The sequence below is a fragment of the Nematolebias whitei genome, chromosome 2 (genome assembly GCF_014905685.2).
Source record: "Nematolebias whitei isolate Nwh7 chromosome 2, NemWhi1, whole genome shotgun sequence".
Lineage (NCBI taxonomy): Eukaryota > Metazoa > Chordata > Actinopteri > Cyprinodontiformes > Rivulidae > Nematolebias > Nematolebias whitei.
Window position 1 is genome coordinate 16,824,903 of NC_056499.1, and position 19,240 is coordinate 16,844,142.

At 37.6% G+C, this 19,240-nt stretch overlaps 1 protein-coding gene across 1 annotated transcript in view; it reads right to left on the minus strand.

Annotated features, from left to right (window-relative positions):
* The window catches only part of hipk3b (homeodomain interacting protein kinase 3b), a 36,349-nt gene that overhangs the window by 15,138 nt on the left and 1,971 nt on the right, over positions 1 to 19,240 (minus strand). Inside the window, exons 2-3 of the mRNA XM_037690529.1 lie at positions 13,531 to 14,812; positions 1,636 to 1,759 (exon numbers count right to left, since the gene is read on the minus strand). Of these exons, the coding sequence (XP_037546457.1) occupies positions 1,636 to 1,759; positions 13,531 to 14,810 (1,404 nt within the window). The 5' untranslated portion in view covers positions 14,811 to 14,812. The remainder of the gene's footprint in view (positions 1 to 1,635; positions 1,760 to 13,530; positions 14,813 to 19,240) is intronic.

Here is a 19,240-nt window from a genome sequence, read left to right on the forward strand (position 1 = left end):
ACAGCAAACTAAGTCGCACGAAGACTTGACAGTTATTTTTACGCCGGATGCCCTTCCTGACACAACCACAGACCACCGAGGTACCACAGCCCTCTGTGTGGAGCAGAGAGCTGCTATCTAGGACACCCGGAGGAGCACATGGTGGGGGTTAAGGGCCTTGCTCAAGGGCCCAGAGTGGGACAAATGAGGGTGGGGGCACGTGTGGGTGCTTCAAAACGTGGGACTACTGGAAAAGGTTTGGTAAAATACAATCTGAAATTTGAGTGTTATAGCAGAGTTCAGTCACAACTGTTCTTGTGATAAAATAAATAAAACATTTATTAATTGCACATGGGATGAAAATATAGCTGGCTCAAAAATATAAAACTTAAAAATCTACATTAGTTTCAGACTGTCACTTATTTGGTGAGCTTTGAGCTCTTTGAAAGACATTGTCCTACAAATTCTTGTTCTAAAACCCTCTCTAAATCAACTTCTAAATGCTTTGCTCACGCCTCACCTTATAAAATCTAGGCAACCCCAACTTAAATTAAGAAGTTTCGAAGATATTTGTATAGCACATCTGCAACATACTGACCATTCCTACAAAAGCAGATGAATCATGTTTAGACTAGTGCTCAAGCCAAATCTTCTTCGGAGATGTTGAGTTATCTCTTGTGTCATTTTTATGTGCAAGGTGAAAAATGATGCCCAGGCATAAAAATACATTGCTATGAGTGCAGCGTGCAGAAGTGCTGAGTGCAGTGATGTAGGATGCTGCAAGGGACAGAAGAGGATCTGACTGAAATTCTGTTGGCACACTTTCTGCATTCAGGACTCTGCTGCAGGGGAAAGCCGCTCAGCTTAAGTCCAGATCAGTCTAGTCAAGGAAAGATACAATCAGGGCCCCACTAGAAGGGGGAGATATTCAGCGACTTTTAATAGACATACCATTAATCATAAGAATATGTCTGCCTGCTCACTGTAATAGACACCAGCTGGCACAATCCTTTGGATGGGTACGTCACCAAGAAAACAGTGCACACATTTGTAATTTTTTCCTACTGTAAGTCAGGTTTTTTCAATGTTTAAATTGTTTATTGCAATTTTTCTTTGTGTGTAATTATGTACAAAATGTATTTATTTTTTTTAACTATCCTGTCTGAACTTCACTTTGAAGCAATGTTTATAAAGCCTAGTAGTGAATCATGTATTGCAGAAACTTCAGCAGTGAGGTTAAAGCAAGCCTGTTTTCGAAAGCTGCATTGATGAAAACTCAAAAGCAAACACACTATACCACATTTCTGTGGCCTGCCAAGATTAGAAAGTGTAAGAGATAACAAAAAGAGAAGGAAAAAGAAAAAAGACTGGGGTAATAACAGGCATTTCAGTCATGGAAAGATGTGTAGGTTGGAATAATGACAAGGAACAGCAGAAGATAACTTCAAAGGAGAGAAAGTTTACCTAAAAACATTACAGCACAGACGAAAACAGTTTTGACAATAGGACTGAAGGTTGAAAGTTGAATGTACATGTTAAAGAACTTGTTACATAAAATCTTAAAATATAAACATAAAAAAGCCATGTGACAAAACACTCAAATTCTTTAAAATAATAAGCAAAAGGCTGTTGGGAAGTGAGAAGGAGGTTGTTTACCTGGTCGTACTCCAGGGCCCCAGGGTAAAGGGGCCAGCCCAGAAAAAGTTCAGCTATCACGCAGCCTAGGGACCACATGTCTATGGCTTCACAAAACGGCAATCCCAAAATTATCTCTGGAGCCCTGTGGAACAGAAAATTTATACGACTGTTAGCCTACATAATAGCACAAAAAGTAAAATTTATTTAATTGAAAATCAAAATATTAAAGGTGAATATCAAAAATGCAATTTCATATCAAATGTATCAAGTTTTTTCCCCCTTACAAGTTAATTGGAAACAATATGTCACTGAATACACACACCATTGTCAGGAAACCTGATAGGCTTGCCTCTAAAGTGTAAACTTCTAACTTTTACAAAGATGTTCAGAGAGAACAGCAGCTCCAAAATTATTTACACGTAAAAATTAGTTATATTAACAAATGATATTCATTGTGTGGTAGATGGAAAACAAGAGTAAACTTATTTATAAGTCAGTAATGAGTGTGTTACAGAACACCCAAGTTCATGCTCAATAATCCCAGGTAAAAATCCAACAATGTTCAGTCAAGTCATCTGGACAGTTTCTTTTTTTGCTGAGATGTTCCGTTTTATAGAACCAAGTACTGAACCAGCATGTTGTGCCAGTAGGTTAGCAGGTCGGTCAGGCTGGGATCAGAGGTTTGACCAGCTGTTCTTTCTACACTAGTTTGACTGACAGGAAGCACAGTACAACTTTTTTTCTTTTTTTTTTTTTTTGACGTTTTTGTGTCACCTTAGCATTATGTCATTGTTGTAACTCATCACAAGAGTGTCTAATTGAGATACAAAACTGTTAGAATCAGTAAAACAAACTGATGGTTAAGTTTGTATATAAGACACACCAACAAGCTTCCAGAAATAATAAAGTACAAACAGCATGTAAAGTTCAAATTTTAGGTCTACTATGAGTCGTTTAGATCAAGAATGAGCTTTGTGTGGCGCTGGACAAACGCCTGAAAAAAATATTTTTGCTGAATCCTGGACTTAATGGGATTATGTGTGCAAATAGCTAACATGGAGACAAAGGCTCTATTTTTAAAAAGCACGACATCCTGAGGAACCACTTGTGCTCAGATCTGTTACCTGCACAACATGCAAATGAACATACTCTGCATCACACAGGCAACTGTCAGCAGGGCAACCAGCAAGTCTACTGATGGGTCCATTAAAGTACCAGAACTATATTGTTGTTTTTTACATCAACGCATTTCATGTTCACTTGAGTAACACGTGTTGTACTCACAAAATATATTTTAGCTTATAACCTATGAGAAAAGTGAAACAAAAGACGTTCTACGTCTGTGCAACATAGCTGATAAGAAACCTTGAAATTTTACCACCTCAACCTCAAGTCATGATGCCAACAGAAAGCTGTTTCATACACCAGCTTTCTGTTGGCATCAGTTCTGTGTATATGTACACATGTGAGCTACTGCTGGAAAACTCAGCATCTTGTGATACTAGTAAAATATTTTACAACAAAGTGACCACAGTAGGCAAAATAAGCTAACAATCAAAAATTCATGCAGCGACAAAAGATTCATCAGAACATTTAAAATTTCAGAAAAAAATACATATTAATTGCTATTTTCAGAATCTTACCACAAATTGTTGTTCAATCATTTTACATTCGCTAGCAGCGGTGGCTGATTTAAAAACGTGTGTTTTTACAGAATGGAGAACTGACGTTGTCCTCAATCTACCCTAAACACATTCACACCTGTATTTAGAGCTGCCCATTAGTGACTGAATCATGCACAGCACATGTTGGTGTCAGGTCTGCTGTAAACAGGTTCACGAGACACAGTATGTTTTACCAATTATTAGATGCGCCAAAAGTTAAGAAGAGTTCAGCTTTATTATTTGTTTTTGTATCCTGATTAATGAACACATACAATCATGCTGAGATATTTATTTTACATCAGTATAGCCTACATAGATGGCAAACCAGCCACCTGGTAAATAAATTTAATAAAGTTGATAAAGTTAGAGAGGCCAGACTGAGATGGTTTGGACATGTCCAGAGGAGGAACAGTGAGTACATTGGTAGTAGGACGTTGGTTGTTTTTGTACTACTGGTGCTTAGCCAATTTTTAGTTAACGTTTTTCTTATTTCATATCTTAGATCTGATTACTGTTTTTCTTTTGCATTTTATACGTTTGTTGGATGTAGCTGGGACCCTGTGCACACAATTTTGTTCCACCACATGTACCAGATGTGGTGCGTATGACAAATAAAGAACCTGGAATCCTTGAGAAATGCAGCTGCCAGGAAAAAGACAAATAGTAAGGACAAAGAGAAGATATATGGACGCAGTATGAGAGGGCATGGAGGTGGAGTGAGGGCAGAGGGAAAAGCCAAAATAAGAATAACCTACATAGATGGCAATATTGTTGCACAATGAAGATGAATTTTATTTATATTCACCATAAACCAATCAAAATTACTGTATGTATCTCCAGGTACCCATTTACCTGCAAGAAATAATCAAGAGGGTTAAAAAAAAAACCTGTGACGATAAATGTAATGTTATGGCAATCTTCTCACACTTGTTTCCTGTTTCACAAAATCAACAACAAAATCCTGCTCTTTTATGATGAACATTTTAAGCGATATCCGGTAGAAAATGTCTCCATGACGTCTTTGGAGCCATACGGGAATTACAGGAATGAGGCATGTGAGATATCGACAGCAACAGCAAATCTGAGACCTGCTAAATTAGGTTTTAGACCATTTTAGCCCACAATAAAGACAGATGCAAGCAACAGTTGGTGCATTAGACGAGACTGCACCGGAAAAGTAACCAGGAAGTCATGCCAATGATTTCAGCCTTGCAAGCATGTCCTATTAATAAACAAGAGGACTTTCCCTGAAGGAGTGAGAAATGAGAGGTCACATATGAGGGTATCAGTGATTATACAAGCCCATTACAAACTGCTGTTAGTGGGGCGAGTTTTGTACACCATTTGTCATTTTATTTTGATAAACTGTCTCCCTGACAAATCAAGTTGATGTTAAGTATATGTTTACTGTATTATATAATGAACATGTAACAAGTGTTTGAAAGAGATGATCTGACTTTCACAAATAAGATGCCACAATTACTGTTAAAATTATAGAATGACCTGCTGTTTATTTTTTGACAGCCTGAACCTACATTAAAACCACCTGCTTCTGCAATATTTGTGTAGTACCCTATGACAACCAGTCCTAATGCAGGGGACTACACATTTTCAAGAACACTCTATTACTTTTTTAGGTCAGTTGGCTTGGCGATTACGTCCAGTTAAAATATAATTTCAAATAGGCTGTTTCTTTTAGCAACTACATCATCCAGAATTACATTAAAAAAACATACATTAATAATAAAAACAGTCACCATAAGATCGCTTCTTGGTTTGTAAACTCTTATTTTGAAGCAGGGAGTTTGGGTAACAGTTAATACGACCCATGAGATCGTAATGACTTGTGAGAAAATTATATTGGCTCAGTATCTCATGAGAAACAGTGACATTTTCCGAATGGGAGTTTATTGGAGATAAAGACATTTTGAAGCCACGGTCGTACAACCATTATATTACATTTTAACATGATTTCAGATTGGATTTTTATGTTGTGTTTTTAAGAATCACATATGTATTTGAAGTTTATTACATCTTGTTTCCTTAATATTCTTCATTTTTTTCCCCTGCTGACTGCACAACAGCAGAGCAACATGAACAATGGCAGACTGAAATAAAAAATTAAAATGAAAAAACATGGAAAACAGTGAGTCTGTGCTGGCAGCAGCATTAGTCTGATACTGTGTTAGCTACAATTTGAAGGAATAGGAGGATGTTTCTATGGTTGCACAGCTCCATCTTAATCAAGCCAAGTAAAGCCTCACCACCCTTCAATGAAACCAAACCTGCTTTCCATCCTGAGAATATGACGCACACGCTTTAGAGTCAGTGAACGCTGGTGGAGAAGTGGAGGCCGTGTGACTTGGCCAGCACGTGCAAGAAACTAAGAGGAGACAAACAGGTACAACAAAACGCCAGGTGATGGACTTGTACTCTGTCCTTGTCAACAACTTGTGTAACAAAAGTAGGTCAGTCAGGTTTTACACAGAATTCACAATTAGATTTTAATATATAATAACGTGATGGTTAAAAATATAACATACAGTTCAGTAAGTTACGATTTTACTAGGGGTGCACCGATAAATTGGCCAGCCGATAAATCCAACCCGACTTCTTTAATTTTGGGAGATTGCCCGATACTTACATGAGAAACCAATTTTACTGATTTTTGTTGTAGTTTTAGTAACAATTCTCTAAACATCATTTATATTTCAGAGCACTACCTCATGGGCCAGTTAAAACAAGTTTGTACTGTTTCTAGGATACTGTTCAAGGGTATCTCAAAAAGTTAAATCTGGTCCTCTGGACATTCAAAAAACAAACGAACAAACAAAAAAAAACAGACAAAAAAAAGGTAGAAACATTTCGTCTTTCATCCGAAAGACTTCTTCAGTCGGAGGTGCTGTATTCAGCTCAGTCTTATAAATAGCATTTTCTCAGAGTGGATCAACCAAGTTGCTGCTGACAACTTAAACCAGCTGCTCACATGGTTAAGAAGGACCATCAGCCTAACAATGGATCATTAGCACACTGATGGCTGTTTACTATTCACAGAGGGCTGAGAGATACTAGCAATCACAGCATTGTAAGAGGGGGACAGTTGAACCCGGAGGCCTCCACCCGTTTAATGATGGACGATTGCTTTTCACAAAGATGGCCTCTTTTACTCCTCTCTCAAACCATCGTTCCTCTCTATCCAAGATGTGAACATCTTCATCCCTGAAAGAGTGACCGCTGGCCTGGAGATGAGTGTAGACCGCAGAATCCTGGCCTGATGATGTTGATCTTCTGTGCTGGGCCATCCTTTTGGCCAGTGGCTGTTTAGTTTCCCCGATGTAAGACTGATCACAGCCCTCCTGACACTGAACAGCATACACAACATTACTCTGTTTGTGCCGGAGGACTGGATCTTTAGGATGAACCAGTCTTTGCCGTAATGTATTTGAATGTCAAGAGGACCAGACTTAACTTTTTTAGATTTTTCTACCTGGATTATTGAGCATGCATCAAGGGTATGTTTTTCAATAAAATAAGATTGGAAAATTAAAGGTGCAATGTGACCTTATAACTCCTGACAGTGTCGCTTATAAAACAAAATCGATATCGGCCAAAATCGAAATCGGCAGGTCAGACTTTTTAAAAATCGGTGATCAGCTGGAAAACTGCAATCGGTGCACCCCTAGATTTTACCCAAAACCAGTTGGGTGTTACGACCCCTCAAAACAGAATCAGATGAAAGCAACATACTTACACTTTCATCATCTGTGTATTGGAGTCAGTTTGATTTTGTTGCTTTGGAATGAATCAGCTGTACAAAAGTGGAATGTTTTTTTTTCCTCAGTCAAAAGACAAATCGATGCCCATCAAGTCTACAGACTCACATTACATCTCAAATTGAAAGCCGATGACTAAGAAAGAGAGATTAGCTTTTAGCAATATTATTTTTCTGTCACAACTCCATTTAACGTGATGTATTTGGCGCAAAGTATTTTTAGAAAAGGGGGGGGGGGCATTTTTTAATTAGTTTCAGGTGATCTTAGATCTTTTCAAAAAATAATTTCACTTTCAAACTCACTTTTGCATTTCAATATTGACATTGCTGTAATTAAAAAAATCAAATATTGTAAATAAATTAACTCTTTATAGAAATCTGCCAAAACACAGTCAGTTACTTGAATGTGTTTACTTGCTTCAGTATGCATGTCTATGTCTTCATGTTTAATAAATTGGCCACTGTTAACGTCCAGTATGCCCCAGGTGCTTTGGAGCAACAGAACTGAGTGTTGGGTGAACTGGATATAAAAACAAGTTAATTATCAGGTATTTCCAGACATTAAAAATAGGACTAAAAGTGAATTATTGTATATAAATGCATATTTTTTACATTTCATTTGCCATTTACCCACTGAAAATAACTGTACCATGCCCGAGAAGATAATAAATTAACTCCTTCGTTATTTTTTATTCATGGTCATTAACTCAAAGTCCAGAAATAGCCCTGTGATCCACCCTGTTCTATTCCCAAGAGAGGGAGAGTTCACAGAACAGCAAATAAGGGTGGCTTCACATTGATAGCTGGGCATTGTCACTGCATGCCTACACAGGTTTGTAAATTAATTTTAGAATCAGAGATACTCGGAGGGACAAAACTGGTATTAGCCTAAGCTGAGCTACAAAGTAACTGATAACGTAGTGACTTCATAATCGGAGAGTGGAGCCGTACTTCATGCTTCTTCCGGGAACTGTAATTCCACACACTCTCAGGGCATCCTGCATTATTAAGCGGAAAACAACGACAGCTTGGCAATGAGACAATGAAACACAGGCACTCTGCACAACCCAGACCTTCAATTAAGGTTATAAGCTTTTGAGGCGTGTTTTACACGCGCAAAAACAATGTTAAGAAAGGTTTTTTTTTTTTTTTTTCAGTTCAGGTTAAAAATCTACCGGTAATTGTTTTGATGTTTGACACAAAATTGTAAATTTTGATATTACAGTTGTTACACTACCTAGAATATTTATCAGGCCGTATAAAATGTAGGGAGATTGAAAAAAAATATAATGTGTTTACTTTTGGGTACAAAAAGGAACATTTTCAGAACATCATATAATGATAAAAGTAATAAATGTCACACTTTGATCAATATAACTTCTTTCTTAATAGGGAAAATTACTTTTACTTAAAAAAGTATACTTGTTTAACTTTAGTTTAGTTCTCATTTTATACATTTTCTTCAAAATCCATGCTAAAAAGATGAACATTTACTGCGAAGTACTAGTTTCATAGCACATTATACTTCCTTCTGTATCGTTAATAATCCTACAGGAAAAACTTCCAATCGATTGTTTACATAACTAATATTTGCACATATTTGCTAAACAAGCCTTTTAATTAGCAGCTTTGTTAAATTGCCAAAACACTTTTTCTAACGGGATGCTGTAACTTTTCTGATAAATGCTGCAACTTCAGCTATTCCAGCAGCAACACTGTTATTGTATGAAAACAGCATTTCCGCAACAATAATCTCTTGTAGATGTGATTTTGAACCAGGGCAGATGTTTCTCATGAACCAGTGACGCTAACCAGCAGGACAAAGTAAACATCAACAAAAACGACTGAAACATTTGAGCACGCAGTCCAAGAATAAAAACAGTTGTCCCATCTCGTACTTGCATCGTGTTTTGAAAAGCGTGCAGAGAATAATTTCATTTCTTCATTACCTACTAAAATACAGAAGAACACAGCTCATAATGAAGAAATGTATGCATACTCCATAAGTTTGCCAACACACAAACCAGGTTTGTAAGACTTTCTGTGGGATTACGTTCTCAGAGACCTACTTTCCAGGGGAAATTTAATCCAGTTGCATTAGTCCAAATGTTTCAGTAACAGGAGGGGAGAACCAAAGGCTTTCAAAGGCTATGTAAAAATCAAGACACTCATTTTCATTCAATTTTAATTCTGCCTGTGTCAGTCATATTTCTATTAGTTTTAATTTATATGTCGATATGATAACAAATTCTAAACCACCAGAAATAACACGTACTGACTGTGAAACATGTTGTAATTGGATTGGTATTTAAATGTTTTATTGTCTGCAAGCCAATTATGATCAAACTAAACTATAACAAATTAATTGTGGAATTTATATTTGAGTTATTAGATCTTCAGTAGGTTGTCATGTCTGAAGGGGGGTTAGAAATTCAAAAAAAAAAAAAAAAAGAAGTTTGTTCAAGTTGGTGAAATAAGTTACCCAAAAGTTTTTTTGTTGTTGTTGTTTTGTTTTTTTGCTTTTCACAAAACCACATCCACTTGAAGCAAATTGACATTAAGAAATAAATCAAATCAGATGTCGCTGTTGAGCTGGTTGACCTTGAGTAAATAAGTCAGAGGTCCCGAGCGTTTCAAGCTGTCCTTTTTTTATCTTTTGGCTGCCCATGTGGTTCACCTTCTATAGAAGTCAAGGTACTCTGGCCTGTGTCCCACGATCTATTTAAAACGTCCGTCCACTTTTGGCCTTGGCAACGCTCTTCCTTCACAGTACTCTTCCCAGCATGCTTTGCATGAAGATGAGCTAGAGGGGCCACAGTGCTTCATAAGTGTTACATCATTATTGAAACTTTGCAGGCTAGTATAATAAAAATCAAATCAATGGAATAAATCTAAAAAGACTTATTCCACAAGTTTTGTCTTTTTGCCTGAAGATATAATTGCCTGTTGCATTTACTCATTTATTGTATATGCAAATATTTCAAACAGTAAAAAAGCCACTAATAGAACAACTTGGTAAACTTAACAGGACAGTTCGTATTTCCACACTATTTTCCATCAAATGATACAGCTTTTCAGTAAGTCTGTCTGTCTTTGTGTGAATCTGCCATCTGCAGCAAACATGGTAAATATAAGTAAAATGCATACTGGTATAAGATAAATACTTTTTTAAAGTATTATTTTATGTTTTTGTATACCTCTCTAACCAAGAATTATATGTGTATTCCTTAAAATGATGTTACCACCGTCAGAGTAAAATCTCTAATACTTGAACAAACAGGAACAGAGACAATTAAAATGTTAATTATCCATAAGAATAACAAATCATCTTAACTAGAACTTCAGCTTGTTTGAGTTGCTCTAAATCATGTTCTTAAGTGTGTGTGTGTGATGTAAACAGTTTTAACAGTTAGGAAAATGAGAACGGGACTGCTTTCCAAATAAATGGAAATTCCCCATTGTTGTGGTGATCAACCAATGATCATCAACTAATGCTTATTTCTTAGGCCTGTTGTTTAAGAGCTCATTACGAAGAAGTAGATACCAGTAGTTACTTTATGAAAATTAAATCTGTGGTCTATACTTGCAGTTAATAATTGTATACATTAAGAAAACATCACATTAAATAGTTTTTCTTCCCCCATTATTCTATCATTTATGGCCAGGGTGAGCACATTTTCTTTTCCTTTGGGTTTTGTATCTGATAAGCAAACATTATACTGTTCATGACATGCAAACAATGTTTTAAACACTGCAATCTGACAAAACTGCTGCTGACCCTATTGGGTTCCCATAAAGTATTACCATCATCCAATTGCTTTAAAACATGTTTGTCCTACTGCTTCTGAATACTCTGCTCGTCAATCTATGTTGAGGGTTACGTCTCCATGCAGTTCCTGCTATTGTTCCACACCAGCACTTGTAGTAAAACCTTTACAGCTCTGCATTTCACTGAACCATAGCTAAACAGTCAATCTGTAAACATTCAAACACGCAAAGGAAAATGAAATTACATTTTTATAGCCTGTTTTTCTGGCATGTACTGTGAACGCACCTCAAATGAAGTCTGACTAAAAGTTAATTGTCATTTAGCATTTTGACGTCTATTTGTATCAAAATACAACACCGTGTAAAATCTGTGAAACTAATGGTTGCCAAAGCTCAAGGGTGACAGGGCTGACAAACTGTAGCAGCTGTAATGTTCACTTCCTCCCCCACCAAAGCACAGCAAAGTACGACTGTTCTATTTTGAGCGACTTCCTGAAGTTAAGTGTATTTGCTAATAACTCTCTTAAAAAAGCTTGATGAATGAAAGCTTAAAAAAGAATGAAATTGTTGAATGTAACTGCATTTTCCGCTTTTCATTTAGAACTAGGGTTCAAACAAAGTTCAGTCTGCTCACTTTAAATAGAGATGAAAATCTACAGCAAATGTAAATGTGGACAGATATGGAATACTTTTTGCATCAATTTTCATTGGCAGTATGACTTTCCTGTTAAGCATGCAGATTCAATCAATACCTTAGTGTACAGACAATGTAAATGATTCAAATGTCATGTAAATACTGATCATTATGACAGCTAGCACTAAATTCTAGTGGACTCTCCCCTAGGCCCAGAGGCAAAGTTTGAAGTACCAATTATGTAATTAAGAAAATCCCGTGCAAAAGAACAAATGTTTTAGGGCTGTGCTGACTTTTTCAATGAAATAATATTTCTCAATAAAATATAAAAGTGACATTACTGTTCGTATCAACTTAGTGGAATGCTGTTAGCAAACACAACACAAAATAAACAACAGTAGCCCCGTTCTTCCAGCTGCAGTTTGAATGCTGTCAGAGAAAAGTCCTCGCATTTTATTCATATATAATGAATAGGAGGAAAAAAATCAACAGCAGCTAAGAGTGATTTCATAATATCCTTGGAGTTCGGAGAGTTTAGGGGTTCACAGCTGTACAACAATCGCTTCCATGTCTTTTTCAGAAAGCAACATAACATCCTGTTGGGAGGAGCTGCCCCAAGAATTAAAAGAACACCAAGCTGCAAAATTTCAGAGTTATCTATGATCTTTTTGCTGTGGTTTGAAGCGTTTGAGAATTTAGAGTATTTAAGGTGTGGTGTTTGCACTTGTTTATAGCAGGGAAATCTGTTTTAAATTGAGCTTCAGTTTTACTTCTTTTAAAGTTTAGATGACAATAAAAAAAAACTTATGAAGACATTCCTACTTACAAACATCCTACAGAAACACATTTGTTATAGCAAAAACGATGTAGCAAAAATGCATTCATACACAAAACAACAAGTCAACTAAAAACAGTGACACTTTGTTAATTTAAAAGCTTTACTGTCTGTGCAAACTAAAATAAAGAGTGTTAACTAAATATTTAAAAAAAATGTTTCACTCCTGCAAAAGGAAATCTGTCATGCTGGTTTTCATGTCCATGAACATCTAAAATATTGGTGTCTTAAAAGAATATAATAATAAAGTGCAGTACTGTATCTACCAAGATGTGACACCCCAGAGCCTACACCAGCATTTTTCTTTCTATAATAATATTCAGCTTTTTCTCTCTTCCTTTCTTGATTTAATCGGACTGGACCCACTAAACATTAATGCCAATTTTCATATTTGGAAGAGAGCCACCTGCATCATGAAGGACCCCACTCATCCAGCACACACACGTTTTGCCCCGCTCCTCTCAGGAAGGAAATTAAGGAGCATTAAGTGTAGAACCACTAGACTGAGGAACAGCTTCTACCCTGAGTCTGTTAGACTCATGGATCTCTAACCAGAATAATCACTGTGAAAAATCACATCATGTTGCTGCTGATCTATTTCATGTTGCTGCTGATCTGTTTCATGTTGCTGTGTTCATTCATACTCATCTGCTCACACAGACTCATGTTTGTGCTGCTGTTCGGCGTATTGTTTTTATGCTATTAGTGCTTCGTGTAGTTTTAGTTAATGTTTTTCTTAGTTCATATCTTTGATCTTATTACTGTTTTTCTTTTACATTTTATTGTTGGATGTAACTGGGACCCTGTTTACACAGTTTCGTTCCACCATGTGGTGCGAATGACAAATAAAGAAACTCTGACTCTGACTCTCTCTGATATTTCCAGTGATCAATATTTCTGGCAGTTACTTAGGACATAATTTCAATAAAATCTTAAAACGAAACAACACCAACTCTAAGCTGCACAAAATACAAACAAATGTTCACAGAGGCAAACTATTCTTAATTAAAGCTTTTTTTTTTCCAAGCAGGAAAATAAGAAGTCAGACTGTTGTTAGTTGCTAAGCCACTTTTTTTTTTGTCTAAACCAGTGTCTCCAACATATGCAGAATATAGTGCCGTATCCTCTTCATTTTCTTGTTTTGATGCAAAAAGAATAATTTAAATCTAAATGTGGCAATCACAAAAAATGTTAAACTTGCTTGAAATTTAAGAAAGTAATCTGTCATGTCGTTACTCACCTATAGTACCGAGACTGGAGGTACGTTGAACACACTGCCTTGGACACATGACTGGCTGAGCCGAAGTCAATCACCTTCACCCTGTAGGGCTGTCTTACTGGGTCCACCAGCATTATGTTTTCCGGCTTGAGGTCTGCGTGTATTAGACCCATGCTTTTTAACTTTTTCAGAGCTGTAGCTACTTGCTGTAGCACAGGTCTGATCACTTTCAGGGGTAGCGGACTGAACTTATTCTGCTTCAAAAAATCATACAGGTTCTGCTCAAGCATCTCAAATACTAGGCAAGTGTGGCTCCGGTGCTGGAAGCATTCAAAGGCTCGCACCAGGTTGTGCTCATCTGCATTCTCCCCACTCAGACGAGCAAGGATTCCAACTTCAATTTGCCCCTGTCGTGCATATGAGGGGTGGTTCTTTAGGATCTTTACGGCCACCACCTCACCCGTCCCTCTCTTCCAGCACTTGACTACCTGGCCGAATGTGCCCCGCCCCAAAAAATCCAGCACTTCGTAAGTATTCTTCATGGAACACAGGACTTCGTGCTGTACTACCTGATAGTCCCCATCCCCTCCTCCTGTCCCTCCTGCAACACCTACACCGCCATGTCCTACACCCTGTTTAGAAGGTCCTCCTCCAACCCCAACAGCCGTCGGTGCCGTCACAGCTGCATTCCCCACATTTGTTGTTTGCAACATGGCAGGCAACAATGACAGTTCCTCCACAATCTGCATGGTGCTTCCTCTGTTATCCAGCTCCTCACTTTTACGTTTCAGCCCACATCGCTGAGAGCTGTCAGCTGAGTTCAAACCTTCACAGTCTTCCTCTCTGTCACCCTCCGCCCCTCCTCCTCCCTCACCTCCTCCACTGCAGCCCTCTCCCCTTCCTCCTCCTCCTGCCCCTGTTCCTCCACTGCTGCTCCCACTTTCTTCAACTGTCGGATGCTGCTGCTGTTCCTTGTGCTGTTGCTGTTGGATCACAAGTGGGCCTGGTACCCCTCCTTTGGGCTGCTGTCGTTGCACACCACGCACCACCACTGTCTGCACCGGGTACTGCTGTCCTCCACGCACTTTTAGACCCACTGCTAAGTCTCGGTTCACAAATGAGCGGGCTTGTTTGGTTGGATGCACAATGCCAAGGGTTCTGCTGTTCAAATAAGTCCGCGGGTGTGCCCTCTCATGGTACACACAACTGCTGGGCTCAACTTTGAGTTTCTTCACACTACTAAAGGCACTTGTCTGGGTTTGATAAATGTGTGGTGGGTAGACCAAGACTTGTGAGGCCATACCTGCAGAAAGAGAGAAAAGCAATGGGTTATCACAGCTACAAAAATAAGCACAGTCCATTTGCCTTGTTATACCAAATTATGTCATTAAAAAAAGGAATATACAAGTACAGAGCACACTCAAACAGAACTGTAAAGCATATTAAGCAATACAAAGCTGAGTTGATGTTAATCAAAAAAGAATTGAGTCCAGTTTGCTTACTCGAGTTCAAAAGGTTACCAGGAGTGCAAAAAAAGACACTGCCAATCCCATTACTTCATTTGAACTTCTCCCACACCAATGTATCACAATAATATTATTGCTGGTGACTATTTTTCATTTTAAATCATGATAAATTCATAAGGAAGAAAACTAAATGAAAAAAAATCAAAAACTGGGTAGCGAAAGGTATTTGACAATATTAAGAATATCTGCAACTGCAATTTTACAGTGTCAATGTTTTTCAGAGTGGGCGACATTGGTAATGCAAGCAACAGGAGCCACTGATAACACACTGCACTATTAAAGTGTATACAAGCGCCTTTATTCTATGGTAATCTATACACTTAAAAACATATTAGTCTCCTAAAAGTATCAATTGATCAATTGTGCTAGTTTCCAGATCAGTTTTATTTCTATAAAACTGCATTTAGCTTTGTAAAATTTGAAGTACTAAACAAAACTGTGCAGAAATAAAATATTAAGAAAGTACCAGTAGGTAAACTAATATTCCTGATCTTAACCCTCAAGGTAGCAAAACGTATCCAAGCCACAAGCTACTTGTACATTTTCCTTGCTTCATAAAGAAGAGCATCAAAGAAGCGGAGTATGTAGTGGAGTGCATCAGAACACCTTCGCCATTCTGTCCAACCAACTGCAATCCCACAAACACCTCCACACAGCAGATGACTAACTTCTCAAAGGTTGGCCTGACCTATTCCTGTCATTTTCATGCATCCTACGACAGGTCTCTAGGCAACCAATGAAGAGAGGATGAAAGACAAAAAGAGTAAAACAAAGTCAAAAAGCATAATCAGGCCCACGTGTCAAATTACTCAAGACATGGCTCACTCTTTTCTCTTCCTCTATAATTTGTATGAGCATGTACGAGTGGAAGAGAACTTCATACTCGTGAAAATGCTCAAACATTTTGAAAGTGACTCATCAGCAGGGGTGTAGTTTTGTTTGATGAAAACGGAATGCACCTAACTGTACGTGAACACGAATGTACACACCAACAACCATACTGTCTTTTTTTTTTTTCTGAGTGTCCAGTAATCTACGATGGCGAGCTTTTTGTCAACACAGTTACAAAAAGTATTACAGTCAATCTAACAAGTGACATAACTTTTCAAGCCTTGCACAACCAAGATCATTTGTTTTAAGCCTTTTTGGTTTTGCTTATTAAATAAGAGATGATACACCATTTGAGTATGGAGTTGCTATTTACAGGTTTGATGTAATACAAAAAAAAATAACGACCACAAATAAGTGCAGTGGTCAAGTTTGACAAAAGGATGTGACGTAGGCGGCTTTTATTGCTTTAAAGAGGAACTAAAAGCATCTGTAGCTACAAAGTATTTTTGTGTTAAAAACTAGACCAGCCATGACGCTCCTCCTATGATATTACTTCAAATTTTCAAACCTGTAAAGAATATATACTTGGAAGAAACAGGTCATGTTTGACTCAGGCCAGGTGAAACGAACTAAAAACAGACTTTACACAAATTCACTCAAAAAGGGCAGACATAACATCTCTAAAAAAAAGTTGACTTTTTAAGTTTAATGCTGATTATTAAAGGAATGAAAAAAAAGAACTAAAGGCTAATGGGGGGGGGGGGGGGGGGACTATTCTACTTCCTACATTTGTGCTTATGGTGCTTCATTTGACAACACAAAGCAAAACTGAGTTGATATATTAACCACAGCTAAGGCTCCAAATATCTGAGCTATAAATGTCTGCCATTCTACAGCAGATTAAAACTGGCCCATTAGGGATTCACACTTTTATCAGATGATAAGGAAAGCAGTCTTGTGTGATGCTTTCTTGTCATGCAATCATCCAGTGATCATTCCAAGCTGCACTGCTTTTTGCGCTCAAATTAAACTTGTATTTCAGTGAGGTAGTTCTATCTACTGCTCAGTTCACTTAAATAAGGAAAAGGACCAAATGGCGACACGTATACGCCCAATCTACATCAATTTTGTTTCCATGATTTGGGTAATGCATAAAGGTTGTTATCTTGGATCACATCTGTACAGCCAGACTACTGCGATACTTTCCTTCTGCCCTGTGAACTAGATTCTTTACGCTCATTAGATAAAAGGCCCTCTATTTTTTTTAAAGCATGTGATCCCAAGTTATTTGTGGAATTTCTAATTTTCTCTGAAAATACCATATCAAACAAGAAGGGAGCAAATACATGTACTTTTAAAATGCGTCATCGATCTACCACAGCCCCCAAATATACTTATATCTTAATATTTTGAATGAAGATTTTGTTTTGGGGGCTGCAGATTGCAAACAGCAGCATTTATTATTGCAAACAACTAAAGTTTGTAGCATATTTTATTTTTACTGTGCATGATGAGCGTGTGACTCTGTTGCTGCAAAAGCTTCAAAACAGCAAAACAGTGGCCAAGCACTACGGTATTCTAGGACACATTCTACATGTTTCGTCGAGTCACTTGTTTATCTTTGGACAGCACATGAACAACTTCTTGTAGTGTCTTCATGTGCCTTTATTGATGTACACCTTGTTTTTTTCAAATGGTGAAAGTTTTCTTTTACCATCTATAGCAATAACAGTTTTATTGCATATTTTAAAAGATGTGCCTTGTTGAGTTTTTTCTCTTATAGAAAAAAAACTTTATTTTACTGAACGTATCTTTTGTTTTTAAGAACTAAATTGTCACAGAGGCTAATTACTCTTAATGTGCTGCTGTGCAAGCTAAAGAAATGTATCAGCAATACACATTGTGTTGTCAAATCATTGATATGGCAAGATGACACTTTTTATGCACACAAAAAGTGGTGTTTTTGTGGACAATATGGTATGATTTGTCTCAACTATAACTAAAAATGCACAATAGATTTCAACACAGAATAGGCGTCATCACCCCTCATTAGGTCTTGTTATCTGAAGAAATTCTAAAGATTATAGACACTTGCCATAAACCTAAAAAAAAACTTTTTAATCATACAAATAACCTCAAAAAATGAGACATTTGTTCAAACAGTCATGAACATAATGTAGATTGAGAAAGTGTTGTTTTATCTTAATGGTGTTGGCCAAAAACATTTTTAAGGGTTATCAAAATCCCATGTATGAAGAAAATACTAGGTGCACAGCAGTACTTATGCTTTGTGAACTGTAATAGGAGTGTATGTCTTAAAAGATAAAAAAAAACATTTTCAATGCATCACTTTTGTAATCTAAGCTACAGCACACCATCATCCCGTCATAGTCGTCTTCCCATAAACTCTCACGCTGTTTGCCTGACATCTACACACAAACCACAAGATGACATCATTTGAATACAAGTTTTTAAGTCTGCCACAGCGCTACACAGATGACTGTGAGGTTCTGTGCAATAGAACGAGAAAAAACGAAGCACATAAACACATGAAAGCAGGGAAAGTACATTCTGAGTCAATTCCTCTATGCTCGTTCACTGCTTTAAACTGTCGTTTTAAGAGGGCCAGAACTTCAACAATGACCACTGCTAAATAAATAATTGCTAAAAAAGGCAAGCTTTCCTGCAAGTAAAGTTTCATACGATTTATGAGCAAAAACATCACAAACTGAGTATATAAATGGTACACTCCCTATTTAACACAAAGCCACCACATTTACTGTAAAGACCAAGCAGATTTTATTTTTAACTGTCTTGGTATTAGCTAGTTTTAACTTGTTTTTTTACCACAGAGCAGACAGCGTCCCCACTAACTCAGGAGCCAGGCAGAAGGAGAAATCCTACACAAAACAGGCTCTAGAGCAATGTGGATATCCTAACTGGGCCTTCCTGAAAGCAGAGAAGAAACCCAAACAGGACTCCAGTCAGCCATCAGGTGAAAAGAAGGAAACCAAACCTAGACCAGTGGTCATTCCATATGTTGAGGGAGTATCAGAGAAACTGAGACGTTTATTTTCTAAACACAACGTCCCAGTGGCTTGTAAACCCCAAAATACATTACGGCAAAGACTGGTTCATCCCAAAGATCCAGTCCTCCGGCACAAACAGAGTAATGTTGTGTATGCTGTTCAGTGTCAGGAGGGCTGTGATCAGTCTTACATCGGGGAAACTAAACAGCCACTGGCCAAAAGGATGGCCCAGCACAGAAGATCAACACCATCAGGTCAGGACTCTGCGGTCTACACTCATCTCCAGGCCAGCGGTCACTCTTTCAGGGATGAAGATGTTCACATCCTGGATAGAGAGGAACGATG